Source organism: Corapipo altera, unplaced genomic scaffold, assembly GCF_003945725.1.
Source record: "Corapipo altera isolate COAL_440 unplaced genomic scaffold, ASM394572v1 128943, whole genome shotgun sequence".
NCBI lineage: Eukaryota > Metazoa > Chordata > Aves > Passeriformes > Pipridae > Corapipo > Corapipo altera.
In genome coordinates, this window is record NW_020885299.1 from 3,659 (window position 1) to 22,327 (window position 18,669).

General features: G+C 44.8%; 1 protein-coding gene across 1 annotated transcript; it reads left to right on the plus strand.

The window, feature by feature from the left end:
- Positions 1-2,235: 2,235 nt before the first annotated feature.
- Positions 2,236-18,381, plus strand: LOC113940360 (puromycin-sensitive aminopeptidase). The gene is made up of 15 exons (XM_027631493.1): positions 2,236-2,329; positions 3,289-3,410; positions 4,246-4,353; positions 6,002-6,202; positions 7,651-7,747; positions 7,855-7,888; positions 9,216-9,330; positions 11,707-11,871; positions 12,672-12,776; positions 13,076-13,136; positions 13,928-14,037; positions 14,923-14,986; positions 15,521-15,660; positions 17,143-17,277; positions 18,103-18,381. The coding sequence occupies exons 1-15, from the start codon at positions 2,236-2,238 to the stop codon at positions 18,379-18,381; spliced, it is 1,830 nt and encodes a 609-aa protein (XP_027487294.1).
- Positions 18,382-18,669: the final 288 nt, after the last annotated feature.

Consider the following 18,669-nt stretch of genomic DNA (forward strand, 5'->3'; position numbering starts at 1 on the left):
TCCATTGTCAACCTTTGGCAGAAGCTGCACATAACACACATTCCTCTGCACTCCTCAGTTTTGGGAGGTTGGAGCTCTGCTCCTGAAATCCTGCTGGGGTTTGAAATCCTGCTGGGGTTTGAAATCCTGCTGGGGTTTGAAATCCTGCTGGTGTTTGTCTCTGGTATCAGATCTTTGTAAAAAAAAAAGATAAAAACGTTTATGGTTTGCTGTGGTCCTTTTAAAATCCACTGGAGGGGGGGAAGTGTTGCTGCATTCCTGAGCTGATCCTTATCCAGCCTCTCTCAGGTGTTCCCTTACCCTCTGACCACAACCTGCAGCTCCTCCAGCAGCAGCAGCAGCAGCAGGAGCCCTCCAGGCTCAGAGCTTCCCAGCAGGAATCCAGCCAGTCCTTCCCTCTGACCCAGGGCACCCACATGCTGCTGCAGAACAACAGGTTTGTTGTCTGGTGGACTCGGGGTCAAAATTCCTGGGATCTGAAGGATGGAGTCAGCAACCAGCTCCTCTCTGCTGCTGGAAGCCCACTTCAGGATTAACACCTTGTCCATAAGGACTGTTCTCCTGAAAATCTTCCTTTTCTGCCTCAGTACCCCCAGAGTTACAAGAAGAAAAGCCAAACCCTTATTTTTGGTGCTCTTTTCCCACTGTCTGCTGGCAGTTGGGTGTCCTTGGAACGGATTCTGCTTTAAATGCTCCATCTCATCCCTCTTAAAGTTGATTTTCAAAATCTTGGAACTCCTCAGCGCGGATCAGGAGTCTAAAGTTTTTCTGCTTGATCCCAGTGGAGGATTTTTTCCCCTGCATTCTGTATTTTTTGCAGCTATTTCTGTGTTATTTGAGCCTGTCCTGCACCCCAGCACGGTGGTTAACTCAGATTAAACCCTGAGCAGAGCTCAGTGAAACCTGTACTTAAAACTAATTTATTCATGCAGCTCCTGCATTTATGTGCTCTGTGAGCAGGGGTTTGAGGCTGAAATCACACTATTCCAGAATAAACAGCACTTGAAATTTTAGAACAATAAAAGCACGTTTCCAGTTCCCTTTGTCACTTGTGGAACAGCTCAGCTGAACATCCTGGAGTGTGCTGAGGCTGAAACCCAACACCTGGATGCTTGGAGTGATACCTGAGTGTGGAAAACAAGTCCTTTTGTGACTGAAATCGTTGTTGCAAACCAGCTTTGTCATTCAAGAAGTTGGTTGAGTGGCAAGTTTTCCTTTTAGGATGAAAAGCCTGTTGTTGTGTCCAAGTTTAGCAGTGGAAGGTGCTGCTGCTGAGACCGTTTCTCAGCTGCTTTGGAGCAGATTTAAGGTTCTTAAAGATAATTTCTCAGGGGTTTTTGCCGTGGTTGAATGACACAGGGAGCAGAACTTGCAGAGTGAGGTCCTGCATAGCCATTCCAGGTTTTTTTTGGCTGAAGGATCATAGATCCCACATCATGTTGGAGGCAGCAAGTGGGACCTGAGTTAGGAAGGAGGAAACAACACCAGGTGCTCTCCCCTGGCTCTGTGGAGCTTCAGGACACTTTAATTCCTGGGGAGGTTCCCTCCCCCTGTCTCTCCAGCTTGGCCTCATAGTTTGGATGTTTGCATCCACAAATAGTTCCAGTGCTGTGTAAATACCAAACTGCTTCATTTTTGGGTGGATTTTGGATCTCTTTGCTGAGCAGGACAGGAACTCCAAGGTGGACTCTGCTTCTGAAGTCACTTTTTAAATAAAACCAACATTGTGTTTTATTTTGTGGTTAAATCCAAGCAACACCCCCCACTCCCCTGCTATGGAGATTAATGTGCTTTTCCAAGTGAGAGCCACAGATTGGGTAAATAAATCCTAAGCATCTTGTTTGGGATAATTATTAAGAGTCCTGCTGCACTGATGGAAGTGGTTTAATATTGAGGGGAATTTTGGTGCAATATTTCACCATTTGTCAGGATTGTGGCAGCTGTTCCCAACATTCCTGCTGTCCAGATACTGTTCTTGCTGCAGGTTTATCATTTCTCAGCTCAGCTTTCATTCCTGGGCTGGGCAGAAGCTTTCCCTGCCATGGAATTCTGAGCACGAGGGTGTTCCTTTGCTTCCTCACATTGAATTATGGATTATTCAGAATCTCCATTGATTTGCTCAGGAGCTGCAGCATGTTGGGTTCAGCTGATTCAGTGACTTTTAAATGTTTTATTACTCTAATCTAAACGTTCCTGAGTACAAACCCCTCTCTGGGGCTGCCTCTGACCAAGGAAATGTTTTCTGTTCCAGAGGTTCACGCCACGGGGTTCAACTACCAAAACGAGGATGAAAAGGTTACTCTCTCCTTTCCCAGTACCCTGCAGAAAGGTAGGAGCTATTCCCCTGCTCCCTGCTGCCTTCAGCCCTGGCTTTGAGGGGTTTGCACTTGGAAAAGCTGGAGTGGGACAGCTCTGCCTTCCCTGGAGTTCCCCAGTGTGGGTGTGGTGCTCCCTGTGGATGTGCCCACCATGGGTCACTTCAGGAGCCTCTGGACTTGGAAATGTTGTTTCACTAAGGGTGGTAATTCCTGCCAACACCTGAGGTGGCTCTGATTATTTCCCAGCTCTTGGGAGGCAGGAGCTGTTCCTGTTATTCCCCCTGAGCTGTTCCCTCCTGAGCTCACTGGAATTACTGCAGGATTTTCCTCACCGTCGATGTTTGGATTCTCCTGAAGCTGCTGCAGTTTCTTGCTCTGGGGAGCCCGTGGGTTGAAACAGCTCCTCAGTTTAAATAAAGCAGTTTTATTTCATCTGGATAAATACAAATAGGAAATTCTGGGACGATCAAGCAGGAATGTTTGGTTCTATGGGATCTTGGCTGCTGCTCTGGGCAGGCTCAGGTTTCCCCTTTTGCACTGAGAGACATCAAGGGCAGAATAAATCCTGAGACTAATTGACTTATGAGCTTGAGCACTGCCACAGCTCCATCTTGGCTTTGTAGTGGATTCCACAGGATGCCATTATTGCTTATATCCTATATTTGTGCCAACTTTAAAGTGAGGATTAGAGGATCAGACTTTGGGAATGGCTTAAGGTTGGTCTCTCCTGGTTGTGCTTTCTGCTTAGAAGGTGAGACTGAGCCCTGCAGCAGCCTCTGGTAGCAATCCTAAAAATCTGTGGGGAGCCTGGCTTTGCTCTTCTGGGGTTTGTCTGGGGAGAGTGGAGGGTTTGTGGGGGGCTGGCACTGGAGGGACGGAGAGGAGCTGAAGGGGCCTGGTGGTCCAGACCGAATCCATGCTCTGTTTGGCACAATCCAGTAACAACACCCCCCCTCTGTTTGTGTTGCAGGGACAGGGACCCTAAAGATAGACTTTGTAGGGGAGCTGAATGATAAAATGAAAGGTTTTTACCGGAGTAAATACACCACCCCCACCGGAGACACCCGCTACGCTGCTGTCACTCAGTTCGAGGTACGGGCTGCACTGCTGCTTTCAGGGAGGATTTCTGCTGGGAAGAGGCAAAGGCACAGTTTTCCTGCCTTTATCTCTCCCCTCTGGGTGAATTTCATTATTTTTTTGCTCCTTGCTCCGAGTGTGGGTAACGCTCCAATTTAAACAACCTTTACACTGCGGCCTCCAGGGCAGGAAATTCGGGATGTTCCAATTCCCCAGGCAGGGCTGTGGGATGCACCCTAGACAGGCAGGAGCTGCAGTGTTCAGGAACACCTCATGATTTAGACATGCTCAGATACCTCTGTGAAACCTTCTTGTGTGAAGCACTTTAACCTTTCTTTGGCAGCCCCCTGTGCCTTTTATCTCGGTGTCTCCCCGACATCCCAAACGTGAGCCAGGGCCCGGCCCTGTTACGTAAACCCCCGGCCAAAATGGCAGGAATTTGACTCCATATTGCAATTCCAGAGTGATCCTCCTGCTTACATAAACCAGGCAGCCCTCCCCTGCCACGGGCAGAGCGTTTTTTGGGAGCAGGCTGATGGAATATAAATAGGTGGTCGTGTGTGCAGGGCCTGTGAACGCCTGGGTGCCCTCTGTGCTTTCACATGACTGAGCTTTGCTCCTCTCATGACTCTGCTAAATTTTCCTCAGACTGTACAATTCCATCAGAGCACAGAGGCCTTTTCAGCTGCTTTTATTTATTCAAGCTGAGGGTGAAATAAGAATAAAATGCTCTGATGCAGAGGTCAAGAGTGTCCGTGATTCACCCACTTCTTGCCCCAAAATAAGCTGAATTTGTGTGTTTTGCTGCCACAATCTCCTGTGATTTATTTCTTTAATGCTCTTTTTTCAGGCTACTGATGCTCGCAGAGCTTTCCCTTGCTGGGATGAACCTGCTATTAAGGCAACATTTGATATTTCTTTGGTGGTTCCTAAAGACAGAGTAGCTTTGTCAAATATGGTGAGTCCTTGATGTGCAAATAAACAGTGTTTTAAATAAAGCTGTGATAACACCAGCTGCTTAATTGATAATTAATAATGTGTCTTGGTAACAGAATTAGGAATACAGGCTGCCTTGCTATTGCTAAGGAGGAATAAATGCAGAGAGCTTTGAAACAAGATGTTATTTGGTGTCAGGTGCACAAAACCTGAACAGGTTGGACAAACCTGGTGGTTTAAAAAAATATATATAATAAACAGTGGTAAGTATATATAACATGTGTAAAATATATAAAAATATATTAAAATATATAACATAATAAATATAAATAATATATTTAATAAATAATAAATCTTGGCATAGGTCAAGCCACGTGCTGGTTGATTAAGAGTGACTGGGGAAAAGTCCTTTGTGTGTTACCCAGAAGCACTTGAGATAAATCAGAGAGTTTCCTGCTCTGGAGAATTTCTGTCCAGAACTGGGATGAAATGTGGAAGCAGAAGTACCTCTGTCACAAAAGGGGCATTTTTAGTTTGTGCTGCCTGCACATATTTTTAGATGATGTTGCTGGAGAAGAGTCAGTTTAAAAATAGAGTGGGTTTGTTTTTTTTTTTTATTCCTAACATTGAGAGTTACCTGTAAAGTCTGGCCTGGCCTTGACCACGTGGTTTCTGTTTCAAGTGAAAGTTTCTGTTTCAAGGGAAGGTTTGTGTCTCAAGCAAAAGCTGGAGCCTTCCTAGGATGGGAGCAGTGCTGGTTTTGAAGGACAAATGCTTTGGAAACAGTGGACTATAACTTATAACTTGACAGGAAGCTGAACATGAGCCAGAGTGTGCCCAGGTGGCCAAGAAGGCCAATGAATCCTGGCCTGGCTCAGGAACAGTGTGGCCAACAGGTCCAAGGAAGTGATTCTGCCCCTGGACTCAGCACTGGTGAGGCCACCCCTGGAGTGCTGTGTCCAGTTCTGGGCCCTCAGCTCAGGAAGGACATTGAGGGGCTGGAGCAGGTCCAGAGGAGAGCAACGAGGCTGGGGAAGGGACTGGAGCACAAGTGCTGTGAGGAGAGGCTGAGGGAGCTGGGGGGGCTCAGCCTGGAGAAGAGGAGGCTCAGGGGAGACCTCCTCACTCTCTGCAACTCCCTGACAGGAGGGGGGAGCCGGGGGGGGTTGGTCTCTTCTCCCAGGCAACCATCAGCAAGACAAGGGGGCTCGGTCTTGAGCTGTGCCAGGGGAGGTTTAGGTTGGATATCAGGAAGAATTTCTTTGCAGAGAGGGTGCTCAGCCATTGGAATGGGCTGCCCAGGGAAGTGGTGGATTCTCCATCCCTGGAGGTTTTTAAGATGGGACTGGATGTGGCATCAGTGCCATGGGCTGGGAACCACGGCGGGGTTGGATCAAGGGTTGGACTTGATGATCTTGGAGGTCCCTTCCAACCCAGCTGATTCTATGATTCTCTGATATCTTGTGTGCTTTTACAATATACAATATCTCCAGGTTGGACAGGGCATTTTAATAACTGCAGAACCACACCGTGGCCTGGACTTTAAACCTTAACCCCCTTTCCACTTTCCCTGCGTGACTCATGAGGATGGAACAACGTTGCGCAATCCCGGTTTCGCTTCCCCGAAAAAAAGACTTGACAACTCTCCCTCTGTCCCTCTGTCCCCCCAGAACGTGGTGGACAGGAAGCCCTACCCAGATGACGAGAACCTGGTGGAGGTGAAGTTTGCCAGGACCCCCGTGATGTCCACGTACCTGGTGGCCTTCGTGGTGGGCGAGTACGACTTCGTGGAGGCGCGATCCCAGGACGGGGTCCTGGTCCGGGTCTACACCCCTGTGGGCAAAGCGGAGCAAGGAAAGTTTGCCTTGGAGGTAAATGAGCTCAGAGGGGCCTGGGGTCCAGGAGGGATCCCTGGACACGCCTCTGCTCTGGTCACTCTGCTCTGTGGCCCAAATCCGGGGGGTTTGTGGGTGTTTTTAGTGGCTCGAAGAGGCCGAGCTCCAAATTAACCAGAATTTCAGCTGTGGGCAAACAGGTGTCTGCAGTGACCAAAACACGGGGTTTGACTCAGTTCTGATTTGCTTTTATGGCTTAAAGAGATTCAGTTTGATATCAAACAGAATTTCAGTTGTGAACCAGTGTCTACAATGACCAAAACATGAGTTTTGACTCAATTCTGATTTCCTTTTATGGCTTAAAGAGTTTGAGCTTGATATTAAACAGAATTTCAGTTGTGGACCAATGTCTGCAATGACCAGAACATGAGTTTTGACTCAATTCTGATTTGCTTTTATGGCTTGAAGAGCTTCAGTCTGATATCAAACAGAATTTCAGTTGTGGACCAATATCTATAATGACCAAAACATAGGTTTTGACTCAGTTCTGATTTGCTTTAATGTGCACAAAACCTGAACAGGTTGGACAAACCTGGTGATTTAAAAAGAAATACATATAATAAATAGTGGTAAGAATATATAACATATAAAAATATATATATAAATAATAAATATAAATAATATATATAATAAATCTTGGCATATGTCAAGCCACATGCTGGTTTATTAAGAGTGATTAAGAGCTTGAGTTTGATATCAAACAGAATTTCAGCTGTGGACCAGTATCTATAATGACCAAAACTTGGGTTTTGACTTAGTTCTGATTTGCTTTAATGGCTCAAAAAGCTTGAACTCAATATTAAACAGAATTTCAGTTGTGGAAAAACCACTGTCTGCAGTCACCAAAACATGGGTTTGACTCAGCTCTGATTTACTTTAATGTCTCAAAAAACCCTCGAGTTTGATATTAAAGAGAAGTTCAACTGTGGTCAAACCAAGTCTGTAATGACCAAAACATGAGTTTTTAACTCGGTTCTGATTTGCTTTGGTGGCTCAAAAAGACTGAGCTGGTTAAAGAGAATTTCAATTGCACACTAAACCAAGGTCTCCAACGACCAAAACACGTGGGTTAACTCAGCTGAGTCAGTTCTGATCTGCTGATTCTCTGATTAAAGTTCTGACTTGAAGTTCTGAGGAAATTCTGATTTCTGATGGAGTTCTGATTTGCTGATTTCTGGTGAAGTTGTGATTTCTGGTGAAGTTCTGGTTCTCTGATCTCGACTTGGGCCCGAAGATGCTGAGAAGTCCTGGAGGGTGGTGACAGCCTGGGAGAAAACAGGGATGGGGAGTTTTCCAAACCATTGTGAGCTGGGAGTGGGGCTGCTGGAAGAAATCTTTGTGCTGCTTTCTTAGTTTCAATCAGAAATTCTCAAGTTTCCCCCAGTTCCAAGTTAACAGCACATTTCTCCTCTTATTTCTTACAGGTTGCTGCTAAAACTCTGCCTTTTTATAAGGACTACTTCAATGTTCCTTACCCTCTTCCTAAAATTGATCTCATAGCTATTGCAGACTTTGCTGCTGGTAAAGTAACTCACTTTGTTGATGAACTGTATTTAATTTGAATTTTAAACGTTTAGGAAGAGGTGTGTGTATCAATATCAATAAACCTTTGTATTTATTTTATAAAGGTGCCATGGAGAACTGGGGCCTTGTTACTTATAGGTATGCTGTTAAAATACTGTCTTTCCCCCTCTTTGTTCACTAATTCTTGGAATAACTTGGATTAGCTTTAGGGAGCTGTAATTACTGGGTGTCATCCCAAATGAGACAGAGCAAATACCTTCAATTCTTGCTCCGTTTTGGATAATTTTGGTGGTGTTGAACAGCTTAGGAAGGCAAAAAATCAGCTCTTGCAGGTGCTGTCCAAGGGTGTGAGGTTTTTAAGTGTCTGGCAGCACTGCCTGTTCTGCAGGAAAACTTTCCTGGCCCCTTTTTTTTTTTTTTTTTTTGCCCTGTCAAACTCACTGACACAGCTGGAAGAGTTTCTCCTTTTACCTCGTGGGCAAGTTGGTAAATTTAACCCCCCCAGAGCAACCGTGTGGAGATGAGCAAATCAAAAACATTAACTTGCCTTTCTTTTCAGTTTGATTTTTTTTTCCCCCCCCCCCTCCTTCTGGTCAGGCTTTTGTACTTTTGGCTTGACATCATTCCATGCCCAATGATTTCCCTTGCATTTTGAAACAACCTGTAAGCTCTGGACCCGAAATCCTGAAATAATTTTAATTCCTTCTGCTCGAGCTTTTGATTTGCCCTCAAAAAAAACCAACACAGAAATTCGAGCCCAGGTTTCAAATCTATTTGTCTTCTCATTGCAATTCTGATGAAATCTGATATTTTTGCTCCCTGTGGAAAAGAAAAATACGTGTGTTTATCCTGGATGAGGGGAATTTTTGGAAGCTTCACGGTGCTGTTCATTTCCCCCCCCCCCTTATGCCGAGTTTGGGTTGGCTCCATCCCTTTGGGAGGCACCAGCTGAGGTGCTTCCCTTGGAATTACAGCATTCCAGGGGTTTTTAACAGACCCCCTGATGGTGGCTAGGGGAAGGTTTGTGCCTGGCTCAGGGAGCACAAGTGGAGAAACTTGTGTAAGACATCTTGGAAGAGCCAGAATTCCTTTGGGAATGAGGGAGGCAGGGCAGACGTGCTGTGCATCCCTCCTGCAGTTGAGGTTCTTAGATTATGTAGGCGAGCTGGCTGATAAATAAAGGATGAACTTTTACTCCTGCCTGGCTTTTTCCACTTGTCTTCTTGCATGCCATAAGGAATTCCTGCTCCAAAGCATTCCAAAAGCTGTGGAACTTCCCAAATGTCTACGCTGAAGTAGCTTTTGGGTTTGTTTTTTTGGGTTTTTTTTTTTTTTAATTATTATTTTTTCAGTCGTGCTGATCACTTTTTAGCTTATTTAGGTGATTTAACCTGCTTTTTGACTGTGTTTTTCCCCCTGGGCTCATCCAACCCCTTGCTCAGTTCTCCCTCTCTCTCCACCACAGGGAGACAGCTCTGCTCATTGACCCCAAAAATTCCTGTTCTTCATCTCGCCAGTGGGTTGCCCTGGTTGTGGGACATGAACTTGCTCATCAGTGGTTTGGAAACCTTGTGACCATGGTATGTAACAGCTACAAAATCCTCCATGCCCAGATGTATTTGAGTGCCCCCAAACAGCAGCTTGGGGTCTTTAAATTAATAAATGTAATATTTAAGCCGTGCTTTATTCCCAATTTGTTCTTTCCATTCCTAGATCTTTTCCAGGTGAATTAATCTGGACTTGTTTGGGTGTGTCCCTTGTTAGAATTTAGCAATATTCCAGTGTTTTCCTTTCAGCTGGGAATGATCCACCTGTCAGGCTTTATCCCAAGCAGTCCCAGCTCATTGCAAATCCTTCCAGCCCTGTAGCTCCTGTGAAATTTTCGGGATAAATGTGGAGCCAGTGCCCGAATGGTTTGGAATTTAACTCCTTTTTAGTGGGAATAAAACCACCTGGGAGGCAGCAAGAGTGAAAATCTGTAAAGAAATTCCATTTAGTGCTCAAACCAGCCCTGGACCTGTCAGAGCTTCTGCTGGGAACAAATGGCTCCAGCTCCCTCTGGGAATTGGATTTGACATTCCTGTTCCAATCCCTGCTGGAATCCAAATATTTTGCAGGTTCTGAAGTTCTTTTTTAAGTAAGAAATTAGCGTTTGGTGGAAAAAAAAAAAGATTTGGAGCCCTAAATCTTCACTCTTTAAACTGTGAGTGGATGGAGGGGGAAAAAAACCCCAGCGTAAATATGAATTTTAATATTAATTTTAATATTGATTAAAACAAAAAACAGAGTTTGGGAGACTTTTCTCCGGGGCCATGGGGGCAGCTCTGGCCAATTCCTGTCTGTGGCAGCTTCCATGTGAGAGCAGCACAGTATTTGCAGGGAAAAGCAGTAGTGGAGTGGTGTATTTTTAGCTGTTGGTGGAGTTGAACAGCTGGAAGCAGGGAGAGCCAGCATCCTGTGACAGCCTGTGGGATGCCAGGAAATGCTCACACTCCATTAGTGACCACAAACCTGGGGAGAACTGGGGACAAAAAGGGCTGAGAAAGTTCACAGAACCCTCTAAAACATACATTAAATCAGCTTTTTCTTTTCCTTTTGAAGCTCTAGCTCTTCCCAAATTTTCCTTTAAGAGCTTTTTCTTGTTGGTTATTATTTTCTGCGATGCAGGTCTGAAATAGAAAATGGCATTGCAGTGTTAGATAATTCCAAGAAAATCAACTTTCCCTCCTCTCTAATGAGGGGAATGGAGCAGAAAACCTCAGTGGCATCTCTGCTTTGCTTTGCCACTTCTGGCCAGCACAATATCCCAGTTTTTCTGATAAATAAGAAGAACTCCAGGTGTGTTGGAGCCGGGTGTGTGAAGAATTCCTGAGTCTGGGAAACAGGTGCACCAGAGATGTAAAAGGAATTTGGATGCTCTCCACTCCAAAAATAAAGCAGTGGAGTTTGTCACAGCTTTCCCTGTGGAAATTCCACCCTCCCAGGGGACAATGGTTCACTGAGAGGAGAAGCAGGAGGTTTTTGGGACTGGATCCTGCCCAGCTCCTTGTGCTGAGGCACCAGTGGCACTCGGAGTTACCCACCCCTTTTGCATTTAAAATGGGGGGTTAAAGCATGGAAAAGGGGGTTTCCTTCCTCAGTATCCATGGCCTTTTTCCTTACCTTCCCTGCTTCACTTAAATACTAGTATTAAATACTAATATTCAAGTGAAAGGCAGAATTTTAAAATGTCACTGTCACATTCTTACCTTTAAAAAAAAACCAAATCCCGCTTTTGGCTGGCGAGGAACAACTTTTGAACTGCTCACCAGGCTTCAGGTTTCCTTAATTCAGAATATTTCTCAAGATTGCAGGTTTTTCTCCTTAATGTAAGAAAAAAAAAACCAACAAACAAACCCAAACCAGCTGTTTGTCCCACAATTTGGGGAAGAAAGCCCCCGTTGTGTCCCCGCATTCTTACCTTTAAAAAAACAAATCTTGGCTGGCGAGGAACAACTTTTGAAGTGCTCACCAGGCTTCAGGTTTCCATAATTTAGGATATTTCTCAAAATTCCAGGTTTTTCTCCTTACTGTAAGGAGAAAAAAAACCCAAAGAAACCCCAAACCAGCTGTTTGTCCCACGATTTGGGGAAGAAAGCCCCCGTTGTGTCCCCCCAGCTGTGCTGCCTCACGGACCTGCAGCTTTGCCTGGCGCTGGGTTTTCCCTAATCCAGGCTGTTCCACAGCTCTGCTCTGACCTCCAGTCCAGGCTCTGGGAATTTCTGCTCTATGTAGAGTCCCTAAAACTTAAGGGGAAGGCAATTTTTGGATGCTGGTGGCTCTTCTTGCCCCGCTGATTCTCCAGAGAGGTGAATTCGTGCTCACAAGCGACACTGAGTTAACCCTGCAAACTTTAATTTTTTGCTGCCAACTTCTTGCTGTTTAATGGAATTTTGGCCTTTCCTTTGCCTTCCCAGGAATGGTGGACCCACCTGTGGCTGAATGAGGGCTTTGCCTCGTGGATTGAGTACCTGTGTGTGGATCACTGCTTCCCAGAGTACGACATCTGGACCCAGTTTGTCTCTGCCGACTACACACGGGCCCAGGAGCTCGATGCCTTAGACAACAGCCACCCCATTGAGGTGAGTCCTCCTTCCCCTCCTGCCTCTATCCCTGGTTTTCATTAGCCCCAGGGCAAGATTGTTTCCTGGTAATTAAAAAGGGAACTTTGTAGTCATTCCTGCCACAAAGGGAAAGCTGGAGTTGTGGTTACACCGAGGGGATTTCCCTCTGCTTTCCTCTGCTTTCCTCTGCTTTCCTCTGCTTTCTCTGCTTTCCTCTGCTTTCCTCTGCTTTCTCTGCTTTCTCTGCTTCCCTCTGCTTCCCTCTGCTTCCCTCTGCTTCCCTCTGCTTCCCTCTGCTTTCCTCTGCTTTCCTCTGCTTTCCTCTGCTGCACAAAGAAAACTCCCTTTGTAATTCCCAGAGATCGAGTGTTCTGGTGGCAGAAAAATTGGTTGATGGAATAAATGTTGGGGAATTTCCTTGCTTTGTGCAGCAGGTCATTTTAGAGGGATTTACTCCCTGTGTTGTGTTCACTCTCCCTGGGCTGAACAATTTCCCCTGGTTTTATCACTTCGGGACAAGTGGCAAACCAAAGGATTGAAGGAAGAACCCCAAATCTGTTAGATTTAACACCAAAAGAACCCCAAATCTGTTAGATTTAACACCAAAACCTAACTTAAAGGGTGTTTAACTTCTAAACCCAACCATACCTGAGTAAGTTGAATTAGCTGGGTGCAGAGATCCACTGAGACAACCCAGTGCTGGGTGTGCACGTGCCTTCTCTGGGAGAAAAGTCACCTCCCAAATGCTACAACCAGCAAAATCCAGGGTTCTGGCAGCTGAAATCCCTCTCATGGGAGTTCTCTCCTGTCTCCCCCAGGTCAGTGTGGGCCACCCCTCCGAGGTGGATGAAATATTTGATGCCATTTCCTACAGCAAGGGAGCCTCCGTGATCCGGATGCTGCACGACTACATCGGGGATGAGGTGAAGGGATTGGGCTGCAAAAACCACCTGGGGCTTTTCAGATCTTTTTTTTTTTTTTTTTTGCAGGTAAAACCAATGATTTTTAACAAAAAAAAAATAATAATTGAATCTGTGCATTCTGTGGCTTTGAAAAATTCTCCCAGTTTATCCGGGCTCTGTTGGGATTAACCCGGGAGAAATGGGATAATGGGGAATATGGCAGGAATTGTAGCACTGATTGTGATTCTCCCTGGCTGATCCCTGGGTGTAAGTGTGGCACGGAGGGAGGTGCCCTGACATATCCCACTGTGTGTTCCCAGGATTTCCGGAAAGGCATGAATTTGTACCTGACCAAGTTCCAGCAGAAAAACGCTGCCACAGGTAACTGGGGTCACTGTGGGGCTTGGGGAGGGGGGAAAATTGGGATTTCTGGAGTCCAGCCCTTCAGTGCTGAAGGACTGAATCCTTAAACAGCCTTTTTTCCACCTGAGACAGCTGAAATCCCAGAAAACAACTGGCTTGTTTCCAGTTTCGTGCCCCTGCCCAGCCAGGACTCGGCACCCTTAGGGATTTTCTGCCTGGGGAATGAGTGGCTGAGGTGATGGGAAAGGGCTGATTTACCCTTTGCCACATTTGCACAGTCGTGGAATTTGGAAACAGAGCCTTTGCTTTGCCAAGTGAGCCTTTTGCAAGCTTCCTTTTGCAGTTATTGATCGTGTGGGTGATTAAACAGGGCAAAGTCCCGTCCAACGTTCCCCCAGCACGTTCTTTGCTTAAACCTTTTTGTGGATCAGGCAGAAATGTGCAAGTGGAACATCAGGCTCTGGCAGCCCCTGGTGTTTGCTCAGCAATTTTGACATAATATATAAAAAAAAACTAAAGGGAAAGATGGCACTATTTGAATATTTAATGTTATTTTTAAGGTATTTTTTCACGACGTGTGTTGATTGCTTTATTTTTTAGCAGTAAAGAAGCTGTTCCTCCCCTCTCTCCCCCATCAGTGGTTTAAACTATTTCCTTTTTCTTGCCTCTCTTCTGTTACAATTCAATAAAAACACAACCCAAAGCATAAAGACAAACTGGAGTAAGAGCCCACCCTCCCCTGTCGTGTCCTTAATAAATCTGGACACATCCAGACTCTGGGAGTGCTGAGTCAGACTTTTCTCCTGCAGAGGATCTCTGGGAAAGCCTGGAAAAAGCCAGTGGCAAACCCATTGCTGCTGTGATGAACACGTGGACCAAACAAATGGGATTCCCACTCATTTATGTGGAAGCTGAGCAGGTAAATCCAACCTTTGGGGTCACCTCGGAGCTGCAGCTCTGCCCTGAGCTGTGGTTTAGGATCAGCTTTAGGGCATCCACTGATCCAAACATCCCCTCTGCTCAGGGCAGAAGTTCAACTGTGGTCAAACCAACGTCTGTAATGACCAAAACATGAGTTTTTAACTCGGTTCTGATTTGCTTTGGTGGCTCAAAAAGACTGAGCTGGTTAAAGAGAATTTCAGTTGCACACTAAACCAAGGTCTCTAACGACCAAAACACGTGGGTTAACTCAGCTGAGTCAGTTCTGATCTGCTGATTCTCTGATTAAAGTTCTGACTTGAAGTTCTGAGGAAATTCTGATTTCTGATGGAGTTCTGATTTGCTGATTTTTGGTGAAGTTGTGATTTCTGGTGAAGTTCTGGTTCTCTGATCTCAACTTGGGCCCGAAGATGCTGAGAAGTCCTGGAGGGTGGTGTCAGCTCTGGTTCTGAAGGGAGGGAGGCACAGCTCCCTGCAGGAATCTGCTACAAACCCCTGGGGAGTTATCCCAGGGACTCCCTGCATCCCTGGAGTTTGCTGACGTTGGAGTTTGTGTGTGTGAAACGTGTGCTGGGGGAGGGAGGCTCTGGCTTAGCTCACCCTGCTTCTCATTCCACCTCAATTATGCTTATTCCACAAGATTGCAGGGTGAGGGAGGATCACTGGGAGCAAACTCAGCTGGGAATCAGGGCATGTGTGTTCTGACAGGAGCAGGGATTTGTGCTTTGGGATGAACCCTGGGGTAGATCCCTCTGAAGGAGGAAAGTTACCCCGTTCAGCAGAGGGCACACACAGTGATAACAGCAGCTGACATCAGGGGTTCTAAAAATTCCTTTCTCTCTTTTTCTTCCCTTTTTGTCTTCAGCAAGAAGATGACAGAGTGTTGAAGTTAGTGCAGAAGAAGTTCTGTGCCAGTGGACCATATACTGGTAAGATGAGCAGGAACAGGGTGACACCCTTGCTGCTCATGGCAGCAATTTTGGGAGGTGGAACAGCCCCAGGGCAGGGCAGGTGCCCTGAGTAATTCCCACCCTGGATCCAGGTGGGAAAACGTGAGGAATTCCAAGGTTGAAGCTCTCACATGTCCTTGCACGGAGAGCAGGATTCCTCTGCACTCCCTGGCTCCCTGTTCCTTCAGGAATGTCCAGTTTGGGGCCAGTCCTGCATCTGAGGAGCTCTGGAAGCAGCTGGTTTGGAGTGGGGCTGGAATAAAAACCCCTCATGTGGGAGCCAATTCCACCACAGATCCCACTCCTCTTCCATGCTTATACAAATTAAAATGTTTGCCTTCAAAGGTGATTTAAAGATTCTTGGCTTTTAATTCTAAAACTGTCATTCCCCTTCAGTTTTGTGCCTCTTTTCCTTTTAATTTGAAGCAGCCAGTGCTGGACCTGTTTGAACACCTTGTTACTCAGTGTTATGTTTTTCCTCAGACCTTCCTTTCCACCCTTTTCTCCTTCCAGGGGAGGATTTCCCCATGTGGATGGTGCCCATAAGTATTTGCACAAGTGATGACCCCACCTGTGCCAAAATGCAGATCCTGATGGACAAACCAGAGCTCACAGTGGTTTTGAAAGACACCAAACCAGAGCAGTGGGTGAAGGTGAGTCCTCAGGAGGGAGAACACGGCTGGGGATGAGTTTGGAGCCACTGGAATGTTCCCTTACCTTTCATTTTCCTCTTTTTTTTTTTTAAATTTATTCCTTCCCCTCGGAATCTTGTGTTTCTTCTGTGCTGCTGTTGGATTTTGGCTCCTCTCTGGACACTTCCTTAATGAGCCCTTTTCCCTTCCAAAACTACTCCAGACAATGTAAACTGGGACTTTTGAGGAATCCAAACCTGGGCAATCAGAGGCAGCTTTGGAGTGGAAGATGTGGTGGCTTTTTTAGTCTCCCAGGGCAACCAGAGTTTAGTTCAAGTCCATCCTGAGCAAAAATAATCCTGTTTATCTTTCATTAGTGGGAAGGATTTCTGGTGGCCACTGCCAGACAAATGTGCTTGTGAAAAAAAGCCACTGCTGAGCTCTGCTGCAGCCAAAGGGAATCTGAGAACTGGGAGGGGGGTTAAAAACTGGGAGGGGGTTTAAAAATTGAGAGAGAATTTAAAACTGGGAGGGAATTTAAAAATTGGGAGAGAATTTAAAAGCTGGGAGAGGGATTTAAAACTGGGAGGGAATTTAAAACTGGGAGGGAATTTAAAACTGGGAGAGAATTTAAAAACTGGGAGAGGGAATTTAAAAACTGGGAGGGAACTTAAAAACTGGGAGGGAATTTAAAACTGGAAGGGAATTTAAAAACTGGGAGAGGATTTAAAACTGGGAGGGAATTTAAAAACTGGGAGGGAATTTAAAACTGGAAGGGAATTTAAAAATTGGGAGAGGGTTTAAAAACAGGGAGAGAGTTTAAAACTGAAGGGAGAGTTTAAAAACTGAGAGAGTTTAAAAACTGAGAGAGAGTTTAAAAACTAAGAGTTTAAAAGCTGAGAGAATTTAAAAACCGAGAGAATTTAAAAACTAAGAGTGAATTTAAAAGCTGAGAGAATTTAAAAACTGAGAGAATTTAAAAACTCAGAATTTAAAAACTGAGAGAATTTAAAAACTGAGAGAATTTAAAAACTGAGAGAGAATTTAAAAACAGAGAGAATTTAGAAACTGAGAGAGAATTTAAAAACTGAGAGAGAATTTATTTAAAAACTGACAGAATTTAAAAACTGAGAGAGAATTTATTTAAAAACTGAGAGAGAATTTATTTAAAAACTGAGAGAGAATTTATTTAAAAAAAGAAAAAGAGAATTTATTTAAAAACTGAGAGAGAATTTAAAACCAGAAAGGCAGCAGTGGTTGGGCCCCTTGTAGGATCCCTGGAGGAGCTCCCTCTCCTCTCCCTGTCCTTTTCTCCTTGAAAATCTTGATTTTTCCCCCCTTATTATCACTCTTTTATCTTTTTATTTAAATTATCACCATTCCCTTCCCTGACCTACCGAGCCTGGAGACATTTCCACTGATCCAAACCATTAAAAAAAAACCCCAAACCATCACTTGCTTTGTTCCCTCCTTGTAATCTGGGGCTGGTTTTGGTCCTTGCAGCTCAACCTGGGCACGGTGGGGTTTTACCGCACCCAGTACAGCCCCGAAATGCTGGAGAGTTTAATCCCGGCCATCAAAGACCTCTCCCTCCCCCCTGTGGACAGGCTGGGCCTGCAGAATGATCTCTTCTCTCTGGTAAGTCGGAGAAAAGCTCCAAAAATTGGGGGTTCAAGGCAGTTTTTACGGGCAAAATGACTTTGGGATGGCTGCAGGGGATTAATTTTTATTTATTGTTGGTGTTGTTATTTATTAGCAATTATTTATTATCCATGTTATTTATTATCCATAATATTTATTATCCATAATATTTATCATCCATGTTATTTATCATTCATATTATTTATTATCCACAATATTTATCATCCATATTATTTATTATCCATATGGTTTATTTATTAGAAATATTATTTCTTATCCATGTGGTTTATTTATTAGAAGTATTACTGTTTATGACAAATCTTTATCATCAATAGTGTCAGATATTATAGATATTATTCAGATATTATAGATATTATTTATTATAAACATTGTTCTTTATTATAAACGTTGCTATTTATTTCTTAGAAATGTCACTGTTGATTTTTCCAGTACCATAAATTACTGGTCTGGTCCTAAATTGACCAAAATCTGAATTATCTGGTTGGATATACCAGCAGGTGTTATTTTTCTGTGCTTGGAGCTGTTGATCTGCTGATTAATCAATTAATCCAGATTTTCCTGGCAGTGCTGTGCTCACATCAATTCATGGGAAGCAAAACCGACTTTTTCATCTTCCCAAATTACCAAAAAAAAGCCAAGATTAAATCTCTTTTCGGTTAAAATCACCTTTTGGGCGAGTGTAAAACCAAGAAATAAAATAACAAATAAGTAGCAGGCAATAAATAAACAAACAAGGAGCTCTTCAATGCCTTAATTCTGCCTGAAAATAAGATTATTCCATGTTTTTTTTCTCCCTGCCAGGCCCGAGCTGGGATCATCAGCACTGTGGAGGTTCTCAAAGTCATGGAAGCTTTTGTGAACGAGCCCAACTACACGGTGTGGAGTGACCTGAGCTGTAACCTGGGCATCCTCTCCACCCTCCTGTCCCACACAGACTTCCACGAGGACATCCAGGGATTCGTCAGGGACGTCTTCTCCCCCATCGGGGAGAGGCTGGGCTGGGACCCCAAACCTGGGGAGGGTGAGGATCTTCTGCTCTGCAACCCTTTATGGGGGTCTGGGGAACTCCTGGGGCCATAAGGCAAAATTTTGGGGGGGAAATTCTGTGAAATTTGTGGGGGTAAGGCAAAATTTGGGGGGAAATTCCGTGAAATCCGGTGGTGGGTTTGGGAAATTTCGTGTCGGTAATTCAAAATTTTGGGGGAAATCTCTTTGGAAATCTTAGGTGTCAAAAAGTCAAAATTTTAGGGGAAATCTCTTTGGAAATCTTAGGTGTCAAAAAGTCAAAATTTTGGGGGAAATCTCTTTGGAAATCTTATGTGTCAAAAAGTCAAAATTTTGGGGGAAATCTCTTTGGAAATCTTAGGT

Bases quoted from the DNA above. Each gene is read 5' to 3' on its own strand.
- LOC113940360 (XM_027631493.1), top strand. From the start codon at position 2,236: ATGTTTTCTGTTCCAGAGGTTCACGCCACGGGGTTCAACTACCAAAAC. The intron at 3,411-4,245 runs GTACGGGCTGCA...CTCTTTTTTCAG, and splicing joins CTGCTGTCACTCAGTTCGAG to GCTACTGATGCTCGCAGAGC. The intron at 14,038-14,922 runs GTAAATCCAACC...TTTTGTCTTCAG, and splicing joins TTTATGTGGAAGCTGAGCAG to CAAGAAGATGACAGAGTGTT.